Source organism: Diadema setosum, chromosome 17 (genome assembly GCF_964275005.1).
Source record: "Diadema setosum chromosome 17, eeDiaSeto1, whole genome shotgun sequence".
Lineage (NCBI taxonomy): Eukaryota > Metazoa > Echinodermata > Echinoidea > Diadematoida > Diadematidae > Diadema > Diadema setosum.
In genome coordinates, this window is record NC_092701.1 from 13,125,203 (window position 1) to 13,142,578 (window position 17,376).

Below are 17,376 nucleotides of genomic sequence, written 5' to 3' on the forward strand. Positions count from 1 at the left end.
AAGGGTCTACACTGAGCTGAGAACAAAAGGGTTATAGAAACTGTAATAACAAATGAAAATGTTTACACAGAGCTGGAAATTAAAGGGTTATAGAAACTGTCCTGCTAAATGAAAGGGTCTACACTGAGCTGGCAATGAAAGGGTTATAGAAACTGTCATGTCTAGTGTAAGGGTCTATAATATAGAGCTGGGAATAAAAGGGCTGTGGAAACTGTCTCGCCAAATGAAAAGGTTCATTTAGAGCTGGGAATAGAAACTGTCATGCCAAATGAAAGGGTCTATACAGAGCTAGGAATAAAAGGGTTATAAATGCTGTCCTTCCAAATGGGGAAAAAGGGGGCTACAGAAGCCATCTCGCCAAATGAAACGGTTTGCACAGACCCGGGAATAAAAGGATTGTAGAAAATGTATTGGCAAGTGAAAGGGTCTACACTGAGCTGAGAATAAAAGGGTTATACATACCGTCTTGCCAAATGAAAAGGTGTACAAAGTAGCTGGGAATAAAAGGGGTTTATTTAGAAACCGCCATGCCTCATGAAAGGGTCTACACTGGTTATAGAAACTGTCTTACCAGATGAAGGGATCTTCACTGAGCTGAGAATAAAAGGGTTATAGAAGCTGTCCTGCTAAATGAACAGGAATACAAAGTACATGTAGCTGGGAATAAAAAGGTTATAGAAACCATCTCGCCAAATGAAAGGGTTTGTACAGACCTGGGAATCAAAGGGTTGTAGAAAATGTATTGGCAAGTGAAAGAGCCTACACTGAGCTGAGAATAAAAGTGTTGAGAAGCTGTCCTGTCAATTTGAAAGGTCTACACAGAGCTGAGAATAAAAGAGTTATAAATACTGTCCTGCTAAATGAAAAGGTGTACAAAGTACAAAGTAGCTGGGAATAAAAGGGTTATAGAAACTGTCCTGCCAAATGAATGGGTCTACACTGAGCTGGGAATAAAAGGGCTATAGAAACTGTCCTGCCAAATGAAAGGGTCTACACTCATCTGGGAATAAAAGGGTTATAGAAACTGTCCTGCCAAATGAAAGGGTCTACACTGAGCTGCCAAATGAATGGGGCTACACTGAGCTGGGAATAAAAGGGTTATAGAAACTGACCTGCAAAATGAAAGGGTCTACACTGAGCTGGGAATAAAAGCGTTATAGAAATTATCCTGCAAAATGAAAGGGTCTATTCTGAGCTGGGAATAAAAGGGTTACAGAAATTGACCTGCCATATGAAAGGGTCTACACTGAGCTGGGAATAAAAGGGTTATAGAAACTGACCTGTCATATGAAAGGGTCTACACGGAGCTGGGAATAAAAGGGTTATAGAAACTGGCCTGCCAAATGCAAGGGTCTACACTGAGCTGGGAATAAAAGGGTTATAGAAACTGACCTGCTAAATGAAAGGGTTTATTCTGAGCTGGGAATAAAAGGGTTATAGAAAGTGACCTGCCATATGAAATGGTCTACACTGAGCTGGGAATAAAGGGTTATAGAAACTGACCTGCCATATGAAAGACCCTTTAGCTAAATACTTAAACCCTATCATTTGGCAGCTAAAGAGCTGCCAAATGATAGGGTCTACACCGAGCTGGGAATAAAAGGGTTATAGAAACTGACCTGCCAAATGAAAGGGTCTACACTGAGCTGGGAATAAAAGGGTTATAGAAATTATCCTGCAAAATGAAAGGGTCTATTCCGAGCTGGGAATAAAAGGGTTATAGAAACTGACCTGCCATATGAAAGGGTCTACACTGAGCTGGGAATAAAAGGGTTATAGAAACTGACCTGCCAAATGAAAGGGTCTGCGCTGAGCTGGCTATAAAAGGGTTATAGAAGCTGACCTGCAAAATGAAAACGTCTGAGCTGGGAATAAAAGGGGTATAGAAACTGTCCTGCCAAATGAAAGGGTCTACACTCAGCTGGGAATAAAAGGGTTATAGAAATTGTCCTACCAAATGAAAGGGTCTACGCTGAACTGGGAATAAAAGGGTTATAGAAATTTGATCCGCAAGATTTTGCAACAGACCAACCAACTGACCGACTGCCCTGCCACCCGCTCTCAGAGTGATTCCTATATACCCCCATACACACTATGTGTGGGTGGGGGTATAATAAAAGCTCTATGGTAGTTAGAAGTTGAGATATGTTGCCAAAACATTATTTATGGCGGCTATTTTGAAAAATCCTTGATGGCGGCCATGTCTCGGGGGAAACAGAAACATTGTTTGTCTCATTGCTTATACTGTAACTTTTCAAAAAATGAATAGTTTTCATACTCTCCATAAAAATCCAACGAAAGATAGAATTCAATAATAAGAACCCTGGCTAACACATTGAATGAATGCTTCCTCAAAAAACGTGAGGCACAGTCCATTGTACTTGAAGTACAGTATGCTACAGCTTAGATAGCCATGGTTTAATTCTTACCTGTGCCTTGGTCATTCTGAGGTCATACTGGCAAGTCTCAAGGTCGTTTTGCAGGCTGTGGTTCTCCGTCACGAGACGGGTGTTGCCTTCACGTAGCGCCTGCAGCTTCTTGCGGAGGTGTCTGTTCTCTGATGTCTCTCGCAGTGCAGACGAGCTCATTGCAGGTTCTCTCAGCACCTTGACATCTCTTTCATTTTGCTGGAGGAGAAGTATGTTTGAGACAAAGATATGGAGCATACAGAACAAAACATTAATGTCTACATCAGCTTTCATGTAGATAGAGATTCTCTTTTTGGATCTAAAACCCTATATAATCACAAATTGCTCTTGATAGACCACTATGACACATGTCTATGGAGAAACAACAAATAAAGGAAAGAATCATCATACTCAAACTTGTTGCATTATACAGTGAAGCACATTCTTTGAGTTAGCAGAATGTGGATATAACAAGGTGATTTATGTGACATATTTCCATATCCATTAGACTCTGCATAATGAAAGTTTGTTTTGTTTTGTTTTCATAGAAGAATCTGTTCCTTGGTGTCCCTACAAAGTGTAGATATCAACCTTTTAAGCAAAATAACTTACAAGTACAGACACAAAAAACAAAAAGCGTAATTCCATTGTGGATGAATTATTAATTGTAAGGCATTTGATCTAATCGGTGATCTATCACTAATAGTCTACTCCCACTTCGTCTAATAGCCATTTAGTCTCAATCCACATAGTCTAATCCTGTTTTGTCTACAGCCAGTTCGTCTAATGATCATTTAGTCCAATTGCCACTTAGCCTCATTGCCAGTTGGTCTACTTCCAGATGGGCTATGCCCAACCTCATTGCCAGTTGGTCTACTTCCAGATGGGCTATGCCCATTTCGTCTAATACCCACAGTTTATTACACAAAATGGGAAAAATCCAAGGAGACAAAACTGCAATTAGAACATCTGCTCGTTAGACAAAAAAATAAGTGGCCAAACTGGGCACTAGACCAAGTGAGAAGTAGACCAAACGGGCACTAGATGAAATTGATAGTAGACTTCGTGAGTTTAGCCGTAGTGGTGTTTTACAAACTGGGAAGGAGACCATCTGATAGTAGACCAAGTGGCAATAAACCGATGTAAACCATCTAAATACCTTGACATGTTGATGTGACCCTTTGCCATCAAGCCCAGGTGAAGTCATCATTGACATCCTCTTGCTGCTCCTGGTATAGCTGCTTGTGCTTGATCTTAAAGACGACATGGATGATGTCAGATGCTCTGGGGTCAAATCATCAAGGGTCAAGGGTCGTAGCTGCCCCTCTGGGTCAATGATGTCATCTGTTCCATACCTGTGGCTGATGTCATGCACAAAATCATTACGTATAGAGAAGCTGGTATAGTGTTCATTTTCTGTTTATTGATTCATTGTGGATAGAGTCATACCAGTACATCCAAAATCTACACCAACACTTGCCAGATTGTACCAAGACAGGAGTGTGCTACTAGGCACTTGAAGTCACAGCATCACCTCTGACATATCATTCAGACCTCGAGTATCAAGAGACCAAATTTGCATCATTTTCACTTTGTTACGGGGCTTGGGATTGGTTAAGACTATACAAGCACATCAGTTACACATTGTATTCGTGAGGTATAATTCATGATCACCACTAACTTGATGTTTTAAGAAGACTTAATATTCTTTGACTGAAGGCTGAAATGTTCATTCTTCCTGACAGAAAGTTCCTTTAGCTGTCTCGTTCTGAATATCAGAACTTGTAAAGTATACTACATTCAAAAAGAACAATAGTTTATGCATTATCTATAATCTAGAGTTGATGTAAAACTTGTAAACATATAATTTTTCATACATTTTTTTTTTCATTCATACACAAGGGAAACCCCATTCAAACAACCTTGCTTACAACAGAGTCACTACCATTTTTGACGACATGAATTCGACTGTCCTGATTTTCCTTTCCTGTGTTTAGCTGTCTTTTTTTTTCTGTGCGTTTATGAGGTAACATTTTAACAATGTAAAATTGGCATTCTAGTTATAATGCAGTTCCCCTGTTCTAATTTGAAACTCTATGACCCTTACTGCAGGTCATGGCTGGGTGTCTGGAGTAGTTGAAGGTTGTGTTCAGTCCGGATGAGTTTCTTACGCAGATCAGCAACATTCTTAAGCAGCAAATCCTCATTACTCTCCGACATTGTTAAGAGTGACACTGAAAACTCAGGCCATATTCTAGAAGACAGGGAACAAGAAAAGAGCATTACTAATATAAGCTCTCAATGTATTTCTGCACAAAGAATTCCTGAAGAATTTCAGTAATGAGATTACAGGCATTAAAGGACAACTCCACTTTCATACACATGTGGATTGCGTGAAATTACAATGCAGCAATACTGGTAGAACACATCAGTGAGCAAGTGAAAGTTTGAGAAAAATCGGACAATCTGTTCGAAAGTTATGAATTTTTTGAAGTTTCCGCAGGATGAAAAGACTACACAGCGACACTGTAGCCGACAGGCCTACATTGAAACCGACACCTTTCTATTAGGGTCCATAGCATTGCACATAAAGAACAAACTTCCATGGATGAGACTACCGAATCAGTACTCCGTAGATTACACTTTGTAAAATGCACATTGGAAAAGCATTTAAACATGTATTTCACATGTATTGTCAATAGAGGGTAGGGGTGTTGGTTTCAGAATCACAATTACCGCGCAACTGAACTGAGTGCATCAAAATAACACCCCACGCATTAGTTAGAGTTCGAAGCAGTTAATTCTTGGACTCGGAGTGTGTGTAAATTAATAGGCCTAGGCCTACCACAAATCATATTTTTAATGCGCTCCTCTAAATTCAGAGATTTGTTGGACCCAACGGTTTATAGTTCTAATCTATTAGATAGTTAGATGTATTTTCTTTAGGCCTACATGTGAGTAAAATTTTGAAAGAAAAACATTAGGGTGTCAATGCGTTGGACACCCAACTAACGTTAGATGGGGTTTCTATAGGTTTAGTAATACGGTAACAGTAGATCTACTTGAACTTCAACTTCCCTTGTGTAACGTTACTGACCGACAGTTGGCAAAATCGTAAAAATAGGCCCGCCGCAGTGCGCGTGCACCCGTGTGTTGTTAATGTTAGCAAGCAAGGTTAGGTTGAATAGGGTTAGGGTTTAGGGTTAGCATGGTTAGGTAGTGTTGCCAGTGACGTTACTGTCTGAGTTGGAAATGGTTAACGTTAACAATGGAACAATGGTTAAATTGGCCATTAATTTAGTCAAGGGACATTAAGGATTTAGGGTTACTTAGGGAGCTCGAGTCCTTCCAAGAATAAAAAGTTGAAGACCAAAGAAAAAAACAGGAGAAGGGAGGACGAAAGATGCTATGCTGTGGAAATCGGCCCCACCGCTGTATCAATCTCGCATAACCGATGCGATGAACGCCACACGGTGGGGCTGAATTCACAAATATAAACAGGCGAGCCGCCGTAGGCGTAGCCCGACCAGACGCTGTTAATACGCTACGCGAATACAGCGTCTGACCAACGAGCGGGCACCTACAAAGTGGGGAACCACAACACAACTACAAAACTTATGAAAATTTATACGTTCTTCATAAACAATGTACACGTTACCAAACGTTACTCACCTTAAGTGCATGCTTGTATTACAGAAGGTTCGTAAGTCCATTGAGAGCCCTCGTGATAAGTCCGTGGAACCAAAAAATGATACTTTCTGGCGGATTCCCTAACACCGTCAGGGTTCATCGTTGCAGAATTCAAAATGGCGCCTCGATATCTGCGGAAATCTTTTGCGTGCGTGCGATGCGCTGCTTGAGTGTTGGTGTAGCAGCACGGTCGACAGCGCGACCTTTTGAAAGGGCATTCAGATCATGTGACCTCCCGGATATTGGAAATGGCCTGGCGTGAAAGACGATGTACCGTTCGTGAACCGTTCACACATGCTGCATATAACCATCATTTTAGGTAAGTTATCAAATCTAAATTTCAATATTCATAGCATAGATATGAAGTCTCATTATCATTTTGTTCGTCAGATGAGTTTGAAGTGACAAAAAAATGATCTAAAGTATCAAAATTCAATCCGATCGCATGCTATCGTTGGACCCTCTTCGTGTTTGGAGCTTCGTTGGTACAGCCCTGTCGCGCTACGTATGTACAGCGGCGACTGGGCTGTGTATAGTTACCGTAGGCGTAGTAGTATTTGTAACGGACACGCAGTGGTGGGGCCTATTTCATGAGTATGCCGTACAGTTTACAACTGTAATTTAGAATCTAAACTTACTCATTAGGCAAGCACGGGTGGTATAACAAAGGGTCGTTAACTACACAGCCCAGCCGCTGTAGAACAGCCTCTGGTCGGGCTAGGGTAAGGGAGCGCCCTGGCAGTGCCAGTGGGGTTCCCACTGCCAGGGCCTTCAATACAGAGACCCTACTTCATGACTTATACACTCCCTCTCACCAAGAATATCACCAACAAGGAAACTTATCCAGTCAAAGTGCCCAGTTTCTGCGCTTTCCACATCAGCAAAATGACGAAATTACAAACTTGAGAGACGTCGAGATGTCAGTTCATGAGTTAAGGCGTAGTTTCCAACGGCATAGGAATCGTTCTCTCTGACTACGATCCTTGTTTCGTTGTTCAAAATATTGAGCTTCCCGCGGAGCTCGAAGCCATCGTACCGTTTCAGCTGCTGTACACTGTATTATGCATGCATTCTACTCGATGTGCTAAACGTAACGGTAAACGTAAAACGTATGATTTAAATAGCGCCATCTATTGAACCAGGCTAGCTACTAGTATCGTCGCTCCTGAGCGTTGAGCACGCTTTCCGATCCGATCCAGCGAGCTGCCGGTCGAACCGAGCCAGTCAATCAACAGACGCCGACCCTGGCCCGCGCATTTCCCGTGGCAAAGGCTCGTCAGCTCTGGTCCTGTGGCCGCTGTCAGCAGGAGATCGAATCGCAGTAACGTTAAGGCCACCGCACACTACACGATCAGACTGGTCTTAAAGTCTTGAGCCAAGCTGGGTCTTAAGACCAGTCGTACGACCGGACACCGCACACTATACGACCCGACTGTAAAGCGCGCGCATTGCGCACTGCGTGCGCTTGCATTTCACTGCATTGTGAATGGCTGAAAGCTTACGACCAGTCGTAGAAATTCAACATGTCAAATCTCTACGACTGGCGCTAAGACCCAGTCGTACGACTGGAAACTGACAAGACTGTGACGTCATACTTCTAGTCTTAAGGTCTTAAGACCGGCGAATCGGGGCAAAATCGTGTAGTGTGCGGCGGGCTTTAGGCATCCATCCGTGGGTACTGGTGCACTCTCAAAATCTACTGACACTAATTTACTGGGGAAGGACTCAAGTAAGTTTCTAGACCACTCCACTCTCCAGTCCAAAAATAGCTAGGGAGGCCCCCTTTCTCACTGGTGTGCAGTGATCTTACATAGGCCTACATGTTATAGTACAGTGCAGTGTGGTACGTATTGGGGTCGCTGCTGCGCGGTTAAGTGCAGTGCAGTGCCAGTGTTTACCTACATATACCTTTCTTTTGTATTAAATAACCTTAATGTTTAGTACCGGTATTGATTTTGTATAGATTTAGCTAGGTATCTAAATGTTTTACTTTACACTGTAAGTTTTACTGCAATTTTTGGTTCAAAAATTAAAATCAAAATAGGTTTGAAGAGAAACTCGGGAATGAAATGACTCGTGATAACATCAATGAATGCACTCTCTAATGATATAAATAACCAAATGATGACTGATCCAAGGCAAACTTAAAGTTAGATTGTGTTTGTATTTGGAACTTGGAAGGGCATCCAGTCTGTGTTTGAATATCTTATACAAATGGATAATCCTTCAACCCCAATTAATTTATACCATATGAGTAGAAAGGAGTGTTACATTGCATTCGGTAAGTTTGTATTTGTAAGAAAATGTGATAGATTTGAGTATCACAGAGTCCATCTGTCTCTGAAAGTTGTCACATTTTCTTCCTTGCAGTACATACCACAAGCTTCTCAATATCTTTCCTACAGTGTTGTCCTCGACAGATTGATCTACCTAACTGTATCCATAATTCTAAAGAACATTGAAGCGGCTTCACTATGGCAACCAGACAGGTCCTGGCAGGAAGAGTAGCAGTAGTCACAGGTCAGTTTCATAGGTCAGGACCAGAGATGTATCTAGACATTTAATTGGTGATTTAAATTCCTGTGTGCAGATTCTGTACATAATCAAGTATAGACAAAAACCACCATTTGCTCACATGCAAGTTCAGAGAATAATTGTTCAATTATATGAGAACGACCTTCAACAAGATCGTTGTGTAAATGATTGATCTATCATGAGATGTTTCTCTGCGTAGGAGGGGACCTATACTTCCTTTTGTGACAGAAGACGAGAACCGCTGAAATGATTTTTGATGACCCTTCCTTGATATCTCTTCCGTTCTTTACACAGGAGGAGGAAGTGGAATAGGTCGGGCTGTTTGCCAGCTGTTTGCCAAGAACGGTGCAAGCGTCGTTGCTGCTGACCTCACCCAAGCTGCCACGGAGGACACTGTAGCGAGTCTCACTAAAACACTTGAAGGTCATGGGCAGGCACATAGGGCCTTTGCTGCAGATGTCAGCTGCAGAAATGCAGTTCAGTCTCTGGTTGCCGAGGTAACTGCCACCTATGAGAAGCCACCTACTGTTCTTGTAAACTCAGCGGGGATCACAAAAGACCAGCTCCTTCTCAAGATGACAGAGGAAAGCTTTGATGATGTCATCAATGTGAATTTGAAGGTATGAAGTCACTTCTCTTGAAGTCGCATGCATTAGTGTTGTTATATGTCAAACTCCTTTTATAAAGCATAGTCATCAACAGCCATGAGTCGCATGGATGTTCAACAGTCAAATCATTGCCAGAGTGATTTGGGTTTGTAGTTGTTCATTCCATTCATTGTAGTACTGCCTAATTCAATGTGCTAGTGAACCAAGACAGAATAATTCCATATCAGTCACACCTGAAGAACAATAGAAATGTATGGCATGATGAGTTACCTTTCAACATATTCACTTTTGTTGTGTATATTGCATAATTGTCAAAAGTTATAAAGAAATTCCTAAATTTTTCTGATTATTTGATAACTTTTTGACATTTCAAATAAAGTGTATGTTATAGTCAAATGCACCTTTGGTACCATAACAGCTTTGTAGTATGTGGCTGATATCACATTACCCTTCTAGTTGGTGAAACTCCGTGGATTGGTATTATAAAAGATGACCGCATAGCAGACAGAGGCATATATCACTGTGATATTGATTGTTACAATATTTCTGTTCCTTCTTTTTCTTCTGATGTTGCAATTGATCACAGGGCACTTTCCTGATGTCCCAGGCTTTCAGTCAAGCAATGGTGAAGAGTAAGGTCTCTGAAGGCAGTATCATCAACATTTCAAGTATAATAGCAAAGGTATGCAACTCAGGAATAGGGTAAAACTATTTCAATCTGTGTGTTTTTTTCCCCAAAGAACCATAAATATCCTATGTGACATCATATGACATCACATTACTTCTTCTTGGACCTTGAATCTCCAAAGCTAGTCATTGATCATGATGAAAGCGATTTGATTACAGTGGACTCCTGTTATAATGAAGGCCTTGGGACTGGCACTGAGTTTTCTTTGTTATATCAAAATTTCGTTATAACCGAACAAACGAATAATAAAAAACATAGATAATGTTCTGGTCTGAACAGTGGCGTATCTAGGGAAAACGGCGCCCGGGGCAAGCACGAAAATTGCGCCCCTAATTTCTGAAAAAGTGTTCAACCCCAACCCCATCCCGGTAGGGACTTTAAACAAAGTCCACATGATGTTTTTTCAAGCACTTAAAAGGGATCTTTTGAGGGTGATTTAAATGTACATGTAATGAATTTTGATAGATTTTGGCGAGCGAGCGCGGCGAGCGAGCCGAAAATGTTTGTATTTCAGCTTACAAAACATGGAATTCTTGTCATTTTTTTGCTTACCAAATCTTACAATTCTAATCAAGATATAGTGACAGCCTTATAGATATTGATTTATACCAAAAAACTGAGGACTTTAAAAAAAACTCTAAATTAGTGCGTGCGAGTGAGCTGAAATTTGTAAATGTCCTCGTCATCATCATGTATTGTTCTTGTCTTTTTTATATAAATTTTGGCGAGCGAGCGCAGCGAGCGAGCCGAAAATTTTTGTATTTCAGCTTACAAAACATGGAATCTTGTCATTTTTTGCTTATTAAATCTCACAATTATAGTGACAACCTTATAGATAACGATTTATACCAACAAACTGAGCGAGTGAGCCGAAATTTGTATATTTCTGCGTCATCATTACGTTTTTTTTCTTATCTTTTTTGATTTTTTTTTGCGCCCCCCTCCCCCGTATGTTCGAAATCGATGGCGTCCTCTTTTGATCCAATCGGCGATCGCTTCAGATCGAATGAAATTGCAGTCGCTGCTCCGTGTAACATTTTTCCAGCTGAATATAAAATGACAGAGTGAACACCAATAGACATTATCATTTTGTCCGCGTCATCGTCACGTTTTGTTCTTATCTTCTCTTTTTTTATACAAATTTTGGCGAGCGAGCGCAGCGAGCGAGCCGAAAATTTTTGTATTTCAGCTTACAAATCATGAAACTCTTGTCATTTTTTGCTTATTAAATCTTACAATTCTAATCAAGATATAGTGACGGCCTTATAGATAACGATTTATACCAACAAACTGAGGACTTGAAAAAATACTCTAAATTAGTACGAGCGAGTGAGCCGAAATTTGTATATTTCCGTGTCATCATTACGTTTTGTTCTTATCTTGTTTGATTTGTTGTTGTTTTTTGTGCCCCCCCCCCATGTTCGAAACCGTTGACGCCCTCTTTTGATCCAATTGGCGATCGCTTCAGAACGAATGAAATTGCAGCCTCTGCTCTGTGAAACATTTTGCCTGATAAATATAAAATGACATGTGTGAACACAATAGACACTGTCATTTTGTTATCATCACGTTTTGTTCTTACCTTCTTTTTTATATAAACTTTGGCGAGCGAGCGCAGCGAGCGAGCCGAAAATTTTTGTATTTTAGCTCACAGAACATGGAATTTTTGTGTGAACACAATAAACATTGTCATTTTGTCAGCGTCATCATCATGTTTTGTTTTTATCTTGTTTGATTTGGTTTTCTGCCCCTCCCCCCCCCCCCCCCCCCACCATTCTCCCTCCCACTTCCGGGCGAGTTTTTTTTTTTTTCTTCTTCTTCTTCTTCTTTTTCTTTTTCTTCTTCTTTTCTTTTTTTCTTCTTCTTCTTCGTTTTTTTTTTTTCGTTTTTTTGCGCCCCCAAGGAGTGGCGCCCGGGGCACGTGCCCCCCTTGCCCCCCCCTAGATACGCCACTGGGTCTGAATGTTTACTTTGTTGCAACCGGAGTTTCATTATAACCGTGTTTGTTACAACAGGAATGCACTGTACTTGTAATGTACCACCTGTGTGTAATTCAAGGCTGAATGTGCAATGAGAATGTTTAGCACGCAGGGAGGAAGGACTAAGAAGTCATCACAAAGAGCAGATTTTAAAAGTGCATGAACATGAGAATCAGACTTGTAACTGTTGGAATTCCGTGCTCAGTGTCAATGTAGTTGTACAGAAGTAGCAATGAGTTTGTATTGGCATGTTAATGTACATTGTTTCAACACCTCTCAGGCATATGTTTCAGAAAGTGCTTCTGTTCAGCGGTAGCTTCACACCCTTTGTACCATTGAGGTGAATTTCTTGAATTGCACCCAAACAAATATAAACAAACCAACCCAATATTAAACATTCATACATGTATGCTAATCTACAAAAGTTGTAGTGTCTGGAATATCAATGTCACAGAGTGTAGTGGATGTTTCCCACTGGCTTGACAGACTGGTTTATTTTGTCCTCGTCCATAGGTGGGAAACATGGGTCAGACTAACTACTCTGCTTCAAAAGCAGGAGTGATAGGAATGACAAAGACTATGGCCAAGGAACTCAGCAGGTCAGTTCACAAATCTTTGACTTGTTGCCATGGAAACTGATATATTTAAGTCAGATCATGAAGAATGTTTGCTCCATTGGACAGGAGAATATACAATCTACAGTTGTATTTTGTTCATTTTTTTTTCTGAATTAATGCATTCCTGCTTACATTCAAAACAATTCTAACTATTGACAGTTTATTGATAATCTTTTTTGTTGTTGCTGTTGTCTTAAAAGTTTTGTTTGCTTGTTTGAATGTACGTTTTTTCTGCCAGGCTGAATTTCACATGCTGGCAATAATGTTCAGAGAAAGAATGCAGAGCAATTCTCATTGGTGTCCAAAGCATCTTCACAGAGATTGCATTCATTGACTTTTTCAGATTCAATATCAGATGTAATGCCATCCTGCCGGGGTTCATAGAGACGCCGATGACAGAAAAAATCCCTGAGAAAGTGTTACAAATGGTGAGAAGCTCAACAGTCAAAATATTAACAGCATACCGGTATGAACTGTTTTAATTCTTGTAACTCAATGACATGAATGACCAGTCTTTTTCTGGTGTAGTTTCTGCAAAGTTTCCCATAATTCTTTTGGAGGCTCCCTCAGTAGTTTAACATCTCTTCATGTAATGACTATGATGCATGACAAGCATTACTCTTGTTACTCTGTGGAATTCTCATCAAATAATTTGCTTGTGAATGTTGGCAGCCTTGCATAGTTATGATATTTGATTGCAAATACAGATAAATGTCATTTTTAAAGGGCATTACTAGGTGAGGTCATCATCAAATAGAGAAATTAAATCTTTTCAATGATACAGCACTCATTACATATCTAGAAATATTTGTGGCAGGATTGAACTTATTGAACATACAGTTGAACCTCTATTATCCGGCCTCCCTTTATCCGGATCTCTCTATTATACGGACGCAATCTCGCCGTGATTTTGTTTTTTTTTTATATTATAATTACGGGAGGAAAGGGGGATTCCCAACTCCATGAGAACTCCTACACAAACACACATGAATTACATATACTTGATACATTTCTTAATAATCATTTAGGTAAATCATCCCAAGAATTTATAAAAGAAAATGATTTCATTCTTGCAAACACAAACCTCTATTTTGGGGTCTGTTACTGAGTGTAACAATGAAAAGGTTGCAGTATACACATTACTACATGTGGTACTACAATGGGCTACATCAGTACATGTGTATGTATATGTACATGTATAAAGCATTGAGTCTCCCATATCCGGCCAAATCCCTTATCCGGATGAGCCCCGGTCCCGACTTGTCCGGATACAAGAGGTTCAACTGTATTATGTTTTTATTATTTCGTTGTTTTTCAGCAGATTCAATCTGATAAAAATTGATTTACAGTTACCATTTTTCCATTTAAACTCTACCTCAGGTAGTATTGTCAGTGTTCGTGCTGTTCTTCCAAAGGGCCCTGCCATGATTAGTACCCCCTGCATTGCCAGGGACCCATTTGTACACATTATGGAACAGGGAATGTGCATAAACATCTTGTCCAAGGCTACACAGTGTAATCTATATTATGCAGAATGCAAACTTAGGACCTGCCTATGGATTCATGTAACACGAACCATCTTCCATCCACTTGTGTCGCATTGTCTCTAGATGGTGCAAATGATTCCCTTAGGCTTCATGGGGAGGCCTGAAGACATAGCAGAGACTTGCCTCTTTCTAGCCTCCTCCCAGAGTTCATACATCACAGGGGCCAGCATTGAGGTGACAGGTGAGTCAATCACCCAGAAAGCTTTCATTAACCCTTCTAAAACCACTGTTTTAAACCTGTATAGCTACTGAACATGGTAGCCTTATCTCCAGTGAGATAGGGTTACTGTTGCTACCAAAAGGTGCTGGACAGTTTGACCAAGTTTATCAGTAAGCAACTCTAGATTATAAATATTTTCATGACACAAAATGGATGAACATCCTGGTTTTAGACATGATGGTGGCAGTACCACTGCCTTTAGTTTTCAGAGCAGCATATTTACCCGTTGAGGACGGTTTGATTTTGCTACATCACGCAATTCCTGTAGACACCTGCCTGAGTATACTTGGGACTCCTCCTTAACAGGTTAACCAAGTATACTGACATTGTGTGTGTGTGTGTGGGGGGGGGGGGGGGGGGGGACTGGATCTGTCAACAAGGATAACACTTTATAGGAAGAATCCGCCAGCCTGATTTATTGACAATTTTCTATTTCTCATAAGAACATGTTTATGTGTCTGTAAAAACCACTTTATGTGTCTGCATTTTTATATGTACATGTATGTATCTATGTTCATATATGTACATGAGTAGGCTTTATCTTTAAAAGAAAATAATGCTAGAGAAAGAATGAATGTTTTGACTTTAATATGGTATACAATTGGATTTTAAGACATGCCCAATGTATGTTTCATTCCTTTCATTTCATTTTTTTATTGTGTACAGGTGGTCTTGGAATGTGATGCAGATTTACTCCAATAATCTCAGGAAAAGCACAGCAAAATGTCTCAAGGCTGACCCACAAGCAACAAATTAAATGACCTGTGCAATAATTGGTGAGACCAAGCGGATCAACTTGATTTCGTCAGTGAGACAGTTGTGATAGCCTTTCAGAAGTCTGTGGACTGTGGGTTGTATGAACTGATGTATTCTTGTGCCCTACTGGTGCAGTAATTTTTGCCTGTGGTTATATTTCTAAATGAGAGGGAAAGAAAAAAAGGGAATCTTAAATGACCTTACGCTCAATTAAGAGGGGAACATTTCTGCTTCCCAGATATCAAATTTGCTGTCATAATGTGCCCTTTTTTCCCAGCAGAACTACGTAATGTATGTGATGGTTATTACAGGAGAGCACTGTTGGTGAATTTGACTGAGAGTAGAAATAGTTTATGTGGTAAAAGTGCAGGAAAAGCAACAAATCAAGTAAACTAAGGCAAAAGACAGGATTTTCGATTGTATGGTGTTCATAGAGTGATGAATGTCAGTTGAGCAATGAGAGGCATAAAATTCTGATTGTACTTGAGACAGTGACATTATCTTGTGTAAATGTGGCTTTACCTTTAATAGCAAGCATCCTCTAACCATTTGTTTATTATATGAATCTGAAATGTTATTTTGTTAGACTCTATGTAACATATTGTCCAACATGAGTTGCTACCATCATGTCATAGTCATAGTTCTGTCCAGCAATGAAATTATCAAAATTTGGGTCATGAAGATCTCAGCCACAGCTTGAATTGTTATTAGTGCTGTATAAGTACTGTCATGAGACATGAGCCGAAGATAATTTTCTCTGGTCTCAGTAATGAATCTACACCACAGGGAATCGCTTGAACCTAAATGAGAATTTCTTTGTAGGTATCCGACTACTTCATTTCTAAGGGTTTCGTAGTTTCTAAAAAGTTCATAAGTTGATGGGCAAGAGCCCTGAATTGGCAGTTGCCGTCACCTTGAGGGTCATATGTGATTTCTAATCCAAAATTACATTTAATGGCATTTGTCCTGTCAGTATGTGTCAGATCATGATGATTCTTTCTGAAATGCTGGCATCTCATCATCCTTTGACGCGTGCCATTCTCCCTCCCCTTTTTCTTTGTTTAGCAAGAGTATCTGCTGTCATATCAGCTACAGACATCCTTTTCAGTGTTCTTTTCTTAGTAAACTGGATGAAGGAATGAAATTCTATACCTGTATCTGCGCAGTTTTCTTTCGACAACCGTTCCTTTGCATATTGTTACGTGCTTGTGAGTAACTCTCCACTTTTTTGTTTTTAAACAAATAAGAACTGTGTCACCAATTCTGTAAGTAGGCACATTTTGTGTCGTTTCCTGATATTTCATAGTTCTTCAGTGGTCATTATGCCTTGTGGGCGTCAGAAGCAACTGATTTGATCTCCCTCAACCACTTTCTGAAGTTGGCATGAATATCCTATCATATCTTCTCTCTAAATTTTCTCTGTTAGCCATAAAAAATTTCGAGTGGGCTGTGCCAGTTTAGAACTTCTTTTGGCTCTCCGTTCATGAGTTTTGTGTAAAGTGGGAGATGATGCACCTAATTTACACCATTATCCTTGCATGATACCAGATCAAAACAACATTTTTGGCTTTAAACTTCTATGTGAGGGTTCCACCTTCCCCTGAGATTGAGGATGATATGGTGAGCTCTTTATAACAGTTATCCCTCTCCTTTTCATTAAACTGGACACCTTTCCAGAAAATTCTCTTCATTTGACTTGGTAGGGTCAACTTTGCTGACAGACAGTTTTGAAGTAACTGGTTATGTCTTGGCCCTTTATATGAGTGACATGAAGCCTTTAAACCTTAATCCATTTCAGTGTTCTTTTATTCGTAACTGGATGAAGGAATGAAATTCTATACCTGTATCTGTGCGGTGTTCTTTCGACACCTGTTCCTCTGCATATTGTTACCTTGTGAGTAACTCTCAACTTTTTTGTTTTTAAATGAATAAGAATTGTGTCACCAATTCTGTAAGTAGGCACATTTTGTTTCTTTTCCTGATATTTCATAGTTCTTCAGTCGTCGTGATGCCTTATAGGCTTCAGAAGTAACTGATTTGAGCTTGCTCAACCATTTTCTGATGTTGGCATGAATATCCTGGCATGTCTTCTCGCTCAATTTTCTCTGTCGGCCATAAAAAATTTCAAATGGGCTGTGCCAGTACAGAACTTCTTTTGGCTCTCCGTTCGTGAGGTTCGCGTAAAGCGGGAGATGATGCACCCAGTTTAGACAGGTCTTTATTCCCGCATGATACCAGATCAAACCAACATTTTTTGGCTTTAGACTTCTTGTGAGTGTTCTACCTTCCCCTGAGATTGAGGATATGGAGAGCTCTTTATAACAGTTA

At 40.2% G+C, this 17,376-nt stretch overlaps 2 protein-coding genes across 3 annotated transcripts in view; one reads left to right on the forward strand and one right to left on the reverse strand.

Annotated features, from left to right (window-relative positions):
• Positions 1-4,639, reverse strand: part of LOC140240451 (uncharacterized) — a 44,554-nt gene extending 39,915 nt beyond the window's left edge. Inside the window, exons 1-3 of the mRNA XM_072320222.1 lie at positions 4,516-4,639; positions 3,547-3,769; positions 2,430-2,606 (exon numbers count right to left, since the gene is read on the reverse strand). Coding sequence (XP_072176323.1) covers positions 2,430-2,606; positions 3,547-3,769; positions 4,516-4,628 — 513 coding nt within the window. The 5' untranslated portion in view covers positions 4,629-4,639. The remainder of the gene's footprint in view (positions 1-2,429; positions 2,607-3,546; positions 3,770-4,515) is intronic.
• Positions 4,640-7,736: 3,097 nt separating this feature from the next.
• On the forward strand, positions 7,737-16,144 carry LOC140240770 (estradiol 17-beta-dehydrogenase 8-like). 2 transcript variants are annotated; one of them, XM_072320542.1, is made up of 8 exons: positions 7,737-7,827; positions 8,504-8,618; positions 8,928-9,253; positions 9,828-9,923; positions 12,422-12,507; positions 12,869-12,953; positions 14,136-14,253; positions 14,959-16,144. In XM_072320542.1, the coding sequence occupies exons 2-8, from the start codon at positions 8,573-8,575 to the stop codon at positions 14,973-14,975; spliced, it is 774 nt and encodes a 257-aa protein (XP_072176643.1). In that variant the 5' UTR covers positions 7,737-7,827; positions 8,504-8,572; the 3' UTR covers positions 14,976-16,144. The 2 variants fall into 2 exon arrangements, with proteins under 2 accessions (XP_072176643.1, XP_072176642.1); XM_072320541.1 differs by having other exon boundaries at positions 7,774-7,827; positions 8,519-8,618.
• Positions 16,145-17,376: the final 1,232 nt, after the last annotated feature.